The 12475-nt window shown below is 37.8% G+C and overlaps 1 protein-coding gene across 2 annotated transcripts in view; it reads left to right on the top strand.

The window, feature by feature from the left end:
- The window catches only part of BRINP1 (BMP/retinoic acid inducible neural specific 1), a 181837-nt gene that overhangs the window by 109221 nt on the left and 60141 nt on the right, over window positions 1-12475 (top strand). For both annotated transcript variants that reach the window (XM_043984251.1, XM_043984250.1), the window contains one exon: window positions 7339-7529. In XM_043984251.1, the coding sequence (XP_043840186.1) occupies window positions 7339-7529 (191 nt within the window). The remainder of the gene's footprint in view (window positions 1-7338; window positions 7530-12475) is intronic.

Below are 12475 nucleotides of genomic sequence, written 5' to 3'. Positions count from 1 at the left end.
ATAGACCATAGTAGGTACACTTCCTCTGGCAAGAGTCCATCCTCTCACATCTCAGTCAACAAATAATCAAAAGGCATTCCCTGTTCCCTAAAGATTAATAAGAGTAGTTCCTTATGTTTTCTCCAGAAGGGGAAGGGCACACATTCACTTCCATGTTAGGCGTTTTTCTAACTAAGCTCTATATCCTGTATCCTCAAGTTGGCTAGGGAATTAAAATTGATCTGGGCTTTCCCTGATCACCCTTATTACACAGCAGTGATAGATAAGAACTTAACATCTTTGAACTTCAATTCAATTCCAAAGGTTGTCATGCTGGGGTGGGAGTGGGGATAAGCTCCCACTCTCTATAAAATGCTCCAATAGCGTGCATCTCAAATAGCCTCTGACAACTGAAGCCCGACTCCTGGCCTTCTCATGGCGGAATTGTTTCCACTAACAGGAGAAGGGGGGAAGGCGAGTCACTGACGCCTTAAAACCAGTCATTTCAGGCAGGTGGGGCTCATCAGCCTTTGTAGGCAACTAGCCTAGGGGAAGGAAAACCCTGATTTTAAACCTCTGCTGCCTTGCGGCCAAGGAAAAATCAGGAGTCGGAGTCCCTCAGGCAGTTGGATGTTGGACATCACATCCCTCTGGCAACTCCTGCAGTGGCACTGGTGCCAAACTGTATTGGCTCTGCCTCTCCTTTGGATCCACCAATGTGGCAGAGAGGGAAAAACTGCTGCATGGGCAACAGCTTGTTTTCCATATTGATCCACCCAGTCCAGCGCCCTGGAGAGGACACTCCAGCTACTCCTCATGGGGTAGATACAACACACAGCCACACTGTGGTCTGAGGCTCTTCAAGGCGCTGATCCATGGTCATCAGCGACTGGTGGAGGCCTACTACTAGTTTGAGCATTGAGGTGCGTTCACTACCTCAATTTGTGAGACTCAAATGATGTAACATACTCATGAAGCACTTCACAAACTATTGGGGGTTGGGGGACTATACAAATGCCAATTATTGTTGGTAAATGGTTGCCATGCCTAAAAAGGTGGAAAAATAAGGTTGATCCATAACATCTGAGGTCAGAAATGAAATATGGATATCAAGACTGATTTTCTCTTTTGGTTCCTGAACTGACTTTGGGTTCTATTCTCCCTGAGGATTCTAAAAAAGCCTCAGCAATGGCAGTCTCCCTGTAGCCTCCCTCCCAAGGGAACAGCAGGCTTAAGTTCTGGTCTGGTTGCTTAAAAAGTTGGGCTGATTGCTTCTGAAGGCTCAGTTCCCTCTCATTAAGGCATTTTCCATCTAGTTGCAATCAGAAGAGAGTGATTGATCCCCAGTTTCCCATCTTTCTACCCCAACCCAATTTCAACAGTCATGCTTCATAGGACCTAATGCTGGAGTAGAACCTAGAGACCATATTATTGGACCGTCTCATTTAACATAAGAAAGATGAAGAATTAAGAGCCCTGAGAGGTTAAATGTCTCCACCAAAATCACAGAGCTAGTTAATAACACCTCAGCCCACTGGCTCCAGATCCAGTGATCAATCTACTATACCACACTGCCTCCCTAACTCTTATATTGATTGTGTTAGTAAGTGGAGGAAGTACTGAAGAGTCATTACTAAAGAATTGTATAATTTTCACTTAGGGCAAAGGTTGAACAGGGTAATAATTCATATTTAGATAAAAAGTTTTAAATGTACAAAGTGTTTTCTTCACAACAATCCTGTGAAGCAGATAGTAGTATAAGTACTCTCATTTCATACAGTTAAGGAAATTAGTCTCTTATGTAAGGTCACCCAAAGATGGGAATCAAATTTAGGTCTTCTGCCTCCACTACCTTCAAGCTTAAGTTGTTCTCTCAAGACTCTTTATAGTCTTTATCTTTACAACTTAGTGCTGTTACCAACCATTGGTATTAAGATGCTGCTGCTTCTGCTGCTGCTCCTCCTCCTCCACCACCTCTTCCTCCTCCTCCTCCTCTCTTCTTCTTTTCTTCCTTCTTCCTCCTCCTCTATCTTTTAAATCTCTCATTAATTGGCTACCTAATACTTCTGAGATGGTGAATTGAGCACAATTGTCTTAATGTAAATCTGAGCCATCTCTCTAAATGCTTTGTCCTCTAAAGGGAACTTCATGTCTATACAATTCCAGAGGTCAAAAATAGATTGATATTTCCAAATTTTATGGGGACTTGCATGGGTTTGTTCACAGATTTTTAGAGCAAAAAGTGAAAAAAAGGTTATGGCTAAAGTTTTATCCTGCTAAATTCAGGGGCTGTGATGACTATTTTTCTTTTTGTGGGGCAATGAGGGTTAAGTGACTTGCCCAGGGTCACACAGCTAGTAAGTGTCAAATGTCTGAGACTGGATTTGAACTCAGGTCCTCCTGAATCCAGGGCCAGTGCTCTATCCACTGCACCACCTAGCTGCCCCCATGTGATGACTATTTTTTGATAATCAATCAAATATGTATTCAATGTGGTACTTTTATAGAATTACAGGGTATATAATTCCAGAGTTAGAATGGATCTTGGAACACATAAAAGGTTAGGATTAGAAGAACTCTTAAAACATAGGATATTAGAATCCAGAATGTTAGAATATAGAATGCCTACACTCAAAGATAGAACAGGAAATATTAGGGATGGACCTTAAACATATAGCATGGCAAAGGAAAGAATATTAGAGCTAGAAGAGATTTTAGAAGAAGCAAGAAAGGACTGGATGCCAAGTAAAAGACCCAGCCCCTCCCCTTGCCCCTTGTCCTAATGAACCTCACTGGAAGGAGGAAGTAATTGCCAGTTATTTTCCTAGCCTGGAGTTTAGGCCTTTTCCTTGATTGGTGGCCCAGCCTTCTTTGCCTGTCTGTGGGAGGACACTGAATGTCAGGCAATAGCTTGTAGAAAAGTCTGTAGTTGTTTTCTAGGAATTAATTATTCTCGCTTTGGGGAGGCAGCACAGATGGCAAGCCTTGCTTCTGTTGGCTGGTGAACTTTAGGAAGTGAGTGTTGAAGCAACTATTGTCAAAGCTGTCAACTGTCTTCTTGCTTTTGAGTTATTCATCAACAATCAGACTGCCCCCTGTCAGATGAGGACCATCAATACAGACTTCTTACTGTGTAATACTATTTTATATCTGTATAGCATCATATGTGTACTTTTATATACATTTTTGTTGAGGTTTGTAACAGCCTAATGAGGGAGATGGGGCAAAGAGTTTGATTTCCATTTTATAAATGATGAAACTGAGTCCCTAAAAGGGGAAATGATGACTTTTTTCCATGTCATACTCTTAGTATATAGAAACTGATAATCAAATATAGAGATCTTTTTAATGCCCTATAGTTTCCATCTAAATGTAAGCTTTTCTTTGTTCCCTGCTACATGTGTTGATTAAATTATATCAAAACTGTGAATTTATTTTTAATATAAAGTATTATACAAATACAAATTCTCTTTAGGAATACATTTTTAATTAATGATAAAAAAAACAACAAACACCATACAAGACAGTGAATGATATGTGCTAAACATGTTGTACAAATAATCAAATCATATAGGATTTCAGAGGAGTGAAATTATTTATATCTGGGAATTAGTAAAGGATTCATGCAGAAGAAAAAAATTTGAGTTCAACCTTGAATGATGGATTGGATTTAGATAGGTTGAGGGAAGATTTAGATGAAGATCACACATTCTGAGGCTTAGAGACAACTTTCATTTTCAACCATATAAAGGGACGGTTTCCCTCCAACCAGGCAGGGCTCCTGATCTGCTTCCCCCACCTTTACTCTCCCTTCTTGCCCCTTCCTCTATTTCTCTCAGCTCTCTAGTGGTGGGGTAAAGGAAGAAGAAAAAAGAGACAGAGAGATAAAGACAGAGATATACAGAAAGAGATACAGAGGTGGAGGTAGAGTTAACCGAGACAGAGACAGTGACAAAAAGACAAAAAGAGACAGAGACACAGAAACAGAGTGAGACAAAGAGAGGTGGAGGGCTGAGAGAAACTGAAGCATAGAAGCAAAAAGAAAGAGAAATAGAAACATCCAGAGAGACCCAAAGAGAGAGACAGAAGAAGATACAGACGCAAAAACAGAGATGGAATTTTTGTTTTTAAGTTAAAATTGGTCCACTATTATTCTTCAAACTTGACTTAATAGAATTTTCAATTTGTCTTCTTTTACCAGGAGGCTCTGGGGATGGCTTTCAGAGAAGCTAGGCCACTGAGCTGTGTCTTGAGGGAAAAAGGGTATTCATGGGTAGAGGGGAGAAAATCATTTAAAGAAAACTAGAAAATCCTAAATTTCCATTTAGCATGAGGTTACATATTCTTCCTCTCCTATTTCTGAGACTCATTGGGCACAGATGTTTTCTGATTGCTGGCATTCATGAGGGATTAATGTTGGGAGAAATATTAACATTTAAGGATCTGGTTCCAGTGTGCTTTCTATCCATTTCTCCACTACCCCTGTTTACTCACACTGAATCAGCCAAACCTGAATGCCTTGCCATTCCCTGAATGCACTCTTTGCTTCCTCATTTCTGTGCCTTTATTTGTGTCATTACCTATGACTTGAATGTCCTCCCTGGTCCACCAAGACCCACTCCATCCCTACATGTTGAAATCCTAATCTTCTTTCAAAGCTGATCTTTACTGCCACCGCATGCACAAAGCCTTCCTTTACCCCTATAGTCATAAGGCATCCTTCCCCCCTCTCATGAGTTCTAAGCAATTTCTTTTTATATCTTGTACTTTTATACTTACTTTGTATGCAATTTTATTTGTCCTTGGTTTCTCTCCCCTACCCCCAACTATAAATAGGTAGTGAATTCCTTGGGGGATTGTGACTTATTCATAGAATCACAGAATAATTTGAAATAATTTGAAAAATCACCTAGTCCATACTTTCATTTTACAAAGGATTAATCTTAGGCACAGAGGAAAGGAAATCACTTATCCAAGATCACACACCTGTTTATGAATAGAATGAAACTTTGAAGTAAATTTTCTTGAATTCAAACTTCATGTTCATTTCCTTACACATTGTGACCTCATCTTTCAATCACCCTCATTGCCAAACAGAAGAGCCAGAGTATTATACTGGGTGTTCAGTAAGTGCTGAATATTTAAATCATTATTGAAAAAAAAGACAAGGGTCAGAAACATCAAACTATGGCCAAATGATTCTAGGTCAGGGATCTATTGGTTTGAGTCCCCAGTCCAAAGCCCTACCCCTTGTCACTCTAGAAGACTGGAGTAAATCACTTGGATTTTCATTCTCAGTAGCCAAAATCTTATTTTATTTTGAAAAATCAGGGGGGCAGCTAGGTGGCGCAGTGGATAAAGCACCGACCTTGGATTCAGGAGTACCTGAGTTCAAATCCGGCCTCAGACACTTGACACTTACTAGCTGTGTGACCCTGGGCAAGTCACTTAACCCCCATTGCCCTGCAAAAACAAAAACAAACAAACAAAAAAAATCAGTCATAGCTTTTGTATCAAGGGGCTTTGATATCCCTGGATCCAAAAGAAAATATTAAACTTGTCAAGGATTTAGAAAATAGAATTTTAGATCATGGAAGGTAATAAAACCATAAATATTTTCTAGTCTATGCCATTCATTTTACACAGAAAAAACTGAAGCTTAGAATTCTAAGTGACTTGCCCAAGGAAACATACTGTGTCATCATTGTCTAGTTTCCTTCCTCAAGGACCAGAATCTTGTCTTTACCTAGGAGTGTTGGTTGAACTTGGAGATGGGGAGTTGGATGGGATCAGAAAAACAGTATAAAAGACAGAGCCACTTTAGGAATGTATATGTACAATACAGGTATACAGAGATAATGATAGCAGCAACTTTTTTTAAAAGTGCACAGAAAAGAAAGGATTTACAAAGTAAAGTCCAATGGCAAAATTTTAGAATATGTGATTAAAGGGATTTCTAGTGAATATCTAGGATCGTAGTTTAAGAGTTAGAGGGGAAGTGAGGTCATTTAATTTAGTCTAGCTTCATTTTACAAATGAAAAACCTGAATCCTAGAGAGGTAAAGGGACTTACTTAAGGTCATACAAGTAGTCAGCATTTGAACCTCAGTTTTCCAATTTAGAATATCCTAAATTAGCCTTAAAACTCTCTTGCCCCAGGAAGGAAATGATCATCACAAAAAGCCAGTATTGTTTTCGTTAAGAACAAGACATACCAGACTAACCTTATTTCTTCTTTTTATAGGATTAGTAAACTGGTAGAGAAGGAAATTATTGTGGATACAATTTATCTAGGTTTAAGATAACCTGTAACAAAGTCACTAATGCTATATTGATAGGCGATTTTAGAAATGTGAGCTAGAATATGTAAGTTAGTTGGATTTGAATTCAATGTTCACTTGGAAAGATGTCTTTAGTAAAATGCCCCAGGGATCTGTGTTTGGCACTGTGATGTTTAACATTTTTATTAATGACCTGAACAAAAAACAGCAATAGGATATTTATCAAATATTTAGATGATACAAAGCTAAGAGGAATAGCTTACACATTGGATGACATAATCAGCATCTAAAAAGATCTTGACAGACCAGAAATTTGGGCTGAATTTAATAAGATACTATTTAGTAGAAAGCAATGTAAAGTTTTAAACTTGAATTTAAAAAGCCAACTTGACCTGAAAAAAACCCAAACAAACCTGGGATCTTTCATTGTCTGAAAGCTCATCATGAGCCAACATTTTAGCTCATAAGTGGCATGATATAGCAGGGAAAAAAGCCAACAAGATCTTATGTTGTATTATGAGAGATAGTATCTAGTAGTATACTAGTCCCTGGTCAGACTACAACTAGCTTCTGAGTACCATATTTCAAAAAGGGGATTAATAAGCTAGAGATCATACAATTAAAGATGAAAGGAAAGGGAACAGTCAAAGATAATGTCAGATGAAGAACTTAAGCTGAAATAACTGGGGATGTTTAAAGTGGAGAAGATAATAGCAAGGAAACAAAAGCTATCTTCAAGCTTTTGAAGAGAAATTAGGCTTGTTCTGTTTGACCCTAGAGAGCAGGACAAGGAGCAATAGGAGGAAAATATAGAGAGGAAATTTATTCTTGATGGAATGATCAACTTCCTAATATTTAGGACTATCCAAAAGTGTAATTCATTTATGTGAGAGCTGCTAGCATTCCTCTCACTAGAACTCTTCTCGTAAAGTCTTAATGTTTACATCTGGGAGTACTATTGAGGGGATTCTTCTTCAGCTATTAGTTGGATTACATTCCCTCTGAAATCCTTTCCAACTTTAAATTCTGTTTCTATAATCCAGCTGCTATTTATCTGTTCTCGTTACCCAACATACAGGGAGTTTGCCCGTTGGAAGGTGAGGAATACAGCCATTGAGCGGCGAGATCTGCTCCGTAATCCAGTGCCCCTCATGCCTGAGTTTCAGAGAAGCATCCGACTCCTGGGCAGGAGACCCACAACTCAGCAATTCATTGATACCATCATCAAAAAGTACGGCACCCACATCCTCATCTCTGCCACTTTGGGAGGTAGGTTGGTGGTTGACTGGGTTCAGTTCTGGCCTTAATCTAAACCTAGAGAGTAGGAGATGGATGGGATAGTTTGGGGTCTCTTTGGAAAAGACAGTTCATAACATCCCTCCTGGTGAACAATACAAAATGATGAGTAGTTAAATGACCTAACCTGAAAATGTAGACTAATAGGCCATGAATTATGTGGGTTTAATATTTTGTCTTCTACTTTGGGAGAAAACAAGTTAGACTCCTAGAATGTTAAAGTGGGAAGAAACCTTAGAATTATAGACTTGTTAGGACTTAGAATGCAAAATATAAGAACAAAGAATATTAGAGTTAGAAGAGACCTAGAAATATAGAACGTTAGAAAATAGGTCTTAAAATGTTGGAATTGAAAGGTAACAATGACTATCTACCTCAACCTTTAAATTTTATAAATAAGAAAATAGAGGCTCAGAGAATGAAAATAACATTCCGTGTCACATGGTAAAGTCATGGCATAATGTGCTAGACCTGAGGAGTTCCATTTATAAAATCAGCTCCTATTCATTTTGCAAAGGGATTAAAATTGGGGTGAGGAGAAGAGGATGGGGACAAGAATGTTTGTTCTCTTCTCACAATTCTGGCTCACAGCCATTTGCTATTTTGTATTTTGGGAAGGAGTAAAAAGAGTGTGAGAAAAGGAGACTAGTGGGTGATAAAATTTGTGCAGTAGGTTGAGACTATATCATGGGGGTCCTCTAATGCCAGGATAAAGACTTTGGAAATTAATGAATCACCTTTCACTGGCACTTTAAGGTTTACAAAATGTTTTTTACATCCATTATCTCATAAGATCATAGGACTATGGGATTTGGATCTAGAAGGGATCTTGGAAATCACCCAGTCCAATCTCTTCACTTTACACATGAGAAAACAGAAGTATAGAGAGGGAAAATGACTTATCCATGTTCATACAATGATTTAGTAGAAGAACCAAAATTAAAACCCAAGTTTCTTGTCGAATTCAGGACTCTTTTCATGATTACAAAATCAAGGGATTTTGAGTTAGAAGGGTCCTTAGAGTCAGCTAGTCCAAATTCCTCATTTTCCATGTGATGAAATTGAGACTTGAATTTCATCTGTTGAGGTATGCAGGGCAGAAATTAATTTGACCATTTTAGAGATAAGGAAAATTAGGTTCAGAGAGGTTAATTGACATGTATATGGTCATGAAATGAGTTAGTAGAAGAGCCAGATCTCAAGCTCAAGTCTTCTGACTTCAAGTCCATTGTTCTTCCTAGTACACTGTGCCCCAATACTTTATCTTGTGGCTCATGATGGAAAGTTTTGTTGTGGTGAATAAGTTACTTAAAGTTTGGCTTTCCCACTTGTGAAAGTCATATTTCCTCAGTTTCTTAATCTCTAAAATGGGAGATAATACATGGAGCAAATTTCACAGGACTGTTTTAGGGAAAGCTCTTTGAAAATTATAAAGCAATATAGAAATGTGAGCTATCATTACATCCAAGAACAGAAATAAATATGTAGGAGGCACAATTTCTCTGTGTATAATGTATTCCTCCCACCTCAGATTTTCCTCAACTCATCACTGAAAACCCAAGATGTCAGTGGGCAAATTGAATTTTTCCATTGGAAGTTGTTTTCCTCCCATGTCCCTAGAAATTCCAAATAATGAAGACCTTTTACAGTGAAATATATTTTTAATTTCAGTGAGGAAAAGTGGTGAATTATTCACAGCGCCTTGCTCTGCTCCTGTTCTTACAGCACAACATTTTAAAATATGCAAAGCTTTATGATGAAAGCCAATGTCGGACAATGAGACTTAAGTGCACACTCTGTCCACAGTGGGGAGGGGTGGAGGATCATAAGGCCATAAATTGACATTTGGATGAGATGACACCAAGGGAAAAATGGGAAGAGGGAAGAAGGAAATAAAGGAGGCTAGGATTGGGAAAGAGGAAAGAAGAGGGCAGAAAGGAAGACATTTAATATATTCTTATTTTCATTGCATACATGACCTTATTAAGGCAGCTTATGGTATAATGAGATAGAGTGGTCAGGAAAACCTAGAGTCAGGAAGAACTGAGTTCAAATCCATCCTCAGATACTTACTAGCTATGTGAACTGGATGTTTCATTTAATCTCTATTTGCCTCACTTTTCTCAACCTTAAAATGGGGATAACAGTACCTAACTCACAGAGTTATTGTGAGGATCAAATGAGATAATATTTATTAAAAAGCACTTTGCACAGTGCCTGTCATCGAGTAAGTACTATATAAATACATATTCCCTTCCCTTTTTTATTAGTATGTGTCTTTCCACTACTGGGGTACATATCAAAACTCATCCAAATATTCTTATTCTGTGTAAATTTTGTCTCTGTCCTTAGCAATGGCAGTGTGGTATGGTGGACAGAAAGCTAGTTTTTGTTTTTTTTTTTATCTATGAAACCTTGAAGAAGTCACTTTATCTCAGTGGGCCTCAGTTTCCTTATCTATAAGATGCAGGGGTTGGACTAGATGACTACTAATTTTTTTCCAGCTCCAAATCTTTCATCAATTCTTTGTAGAAAATCTAGGCAACATTCTGGGAGCTTCCTTCTGGCTCTTTCAGTGTTGATGGATAACCATACCACACTTGGGTTGTCCATCTGTGATCCCTTATTGCCACAATGTGACTATGTTGTCTCTTTGGTGGAACATACATAACTTTGATGATGTCTTCTGCACCATTTCTGTACAAAACATTCTTGGTAACATAGCACAGTTGGCATATAGTCACCAAGTATATTTACATTTCTCTTTGGATCATTTGCAACTTTGACTGTTCTGAGATTTAGGTAATTCATGTATCAAGCCTGTAGAGCCTCATAGGAGAAAGATGGGACTAAAAAAGCACCCATATTGATTAGAGAAAAATAAAATGTTAGAGATGAACATCAGCAGCAACAGTCTAACAACCACCACCACAATGACCACCAAATCATCATCGATAGCAGGGTAGCAATTTGTCCCAGAGCTATTTCTATTTGGACTATGTTGCAAAATGGCCCAACTAATATTAATAAAATAAGAATATTTATTTTGTATTTATTCTGTGTGTGTATATACATGTATAAACATGTGTTATCCCCAAAGTCTTAGTACATTTTTTTTTTTAGGCAATGGGGATTAAGTGACTTGCCCAGGGTCACACAGCTAGTAAGTGTCAAGTGTCTGAGGCCGGATTTGAACTCAGGTCCTTCTGAATCCAGGACCAGTGCTTTAACCACTGTGCATCTAGCTGCCCCAGTCTTAGTACATTTTAAAGCTTTAATATCTTCAGAAGTATAGATGTTACAAAGTATAAAAAAATTGAAAGTTTAATTATTTAAATTTCTTTTTACTTATTTAGTTTTAAATAATACATTTTTAAAATTTAATTTTAATGAGATGAGGCATCCTGTTATTATGCATTGCATATCCAACAGTTTCTAGATGACTTTTTTCAGACTAGTGGATTGATAGATGAAGTCCTCTTGCTTGGATACCTCATCCAATCTCCAGACTGGATCTCCAATAGAACTGTTTCTTATGAGGTTCTACCAAAACTGTCATGTAGTCATCAAAACCTCCTTCTCTGGATGATCTTAAGGCCAGTAATAGAAATACAGTTCTTTCAGTTACTGAGAAACAGCTGATGATGAAAATTTTTACAAAGTTAGAAAAGCAACTAGAATGATTGCATGAGCTGTTGATCATATTGAATTTTAACAAGAAAAAGAGCAATTGTAAAATAGATGATTTTGATTACATTAAATTAAAAAGGTTTTATACAAACAGAAGCAATGCATCCAAAATTAGAAGGGATGCAGAAAGCTGTGAAACAATTTTTTTAGCCAGTATTTCTGATAAAGGCTTCATTTCTAAAATATATTGAGAACTAAATCAAATTTACAAGAATCCAATTCATTCCCCAATTGAGAAATGATCAAAGGATATGAACAGGCAGTTTTCTAATGAAGAAATCAAAGCTATCCATTGTCCTATGAAAAAAATGCTCTAAATCACTACTGATTAGAGAAATGCAAATTAAAACAACTCTGAGGTACCACCTGACACCTATCAGATTGGCTAATATGACAAAAGAGGAAAATAATAAATGTTGGAGAAGTTGTGGAAAAATTGGAACACTAATGCATTTTTGGTGGTCCAACCATTCTGGAGAGCAATTTGGAATTATGCCCAGAGGGCTATAAAGTTGCTCATACCCTTTGACTTAACAATACCACTATTAGGCCTTTTTCCCAAAGAGATCATAAAAAAGGGAAAAGGACCCACATGTACAAAAATATTTATAGCTCCTCTTTTTGTGGTGGCAAGGAATTAGAAATTGAGGGGATGCCCATTAATTGGGGAATGGCTGAACAAGTTGTGGTATATGAATGTAATGGAATACTACTGTGCTGTAAGAAATGATGAGCAGGCAGATTTCAGAGAAATCTGGAAGGATTTACATGAACTGATGCTAAGTGAGATGAAAAGAACCAGGAGAACATTGCACACAGTAGCAAGAACATTGCTACTGTGATAGACTTGACTCATGATGGAAAATGCTCTCCAGGGGCAGCTGGGTGGCACAGTGGATAGAGCACCGGCCCTGAATTCAGGAGTACCTGAGTTCAAATCCGGCCTCAGACACTTGACACTTAGTAGCTGTGTGACCCTGGTCAAGTCACTTAACCCCAATTGCCTCACAAAACAAACAAACAAAAAAAAAAAAAAAAGAAAATGCTCTCCAAATCCAGAAAAAAAAGAACTATGGAATCTAGATGCAGATTGAACCATACTATTTCTAATTTTTTGTTATTGTTGTTTTTCTTTTTTGAGGTTTTTCCTTTTTGCTCTGATTCTTCTTTCCCAGCATGACTAATTCAGAAATATATTTAACATAATTGTACATTTATAAACTATATCA

This window comes from Dromiciops gliroides, chromosome 2 (genome assembly GCF_019393635.1).
Source record: "Dromiciops gliroides isolate mDroGli1 chromosome 2, mDroGli1.pri, whole genome shotgun sequence".
Taxonomy (NCBI): domain Eukaryota; kingdom Metazoa; phylum Chordata; class Mammalia; order Microbiotheria; family Microbiotheriidae; genus Dromiciops; species Dromiciops gliroides.
This window is presented reverse-complemented; position numbering and strand designations above follow the sequence as displayed.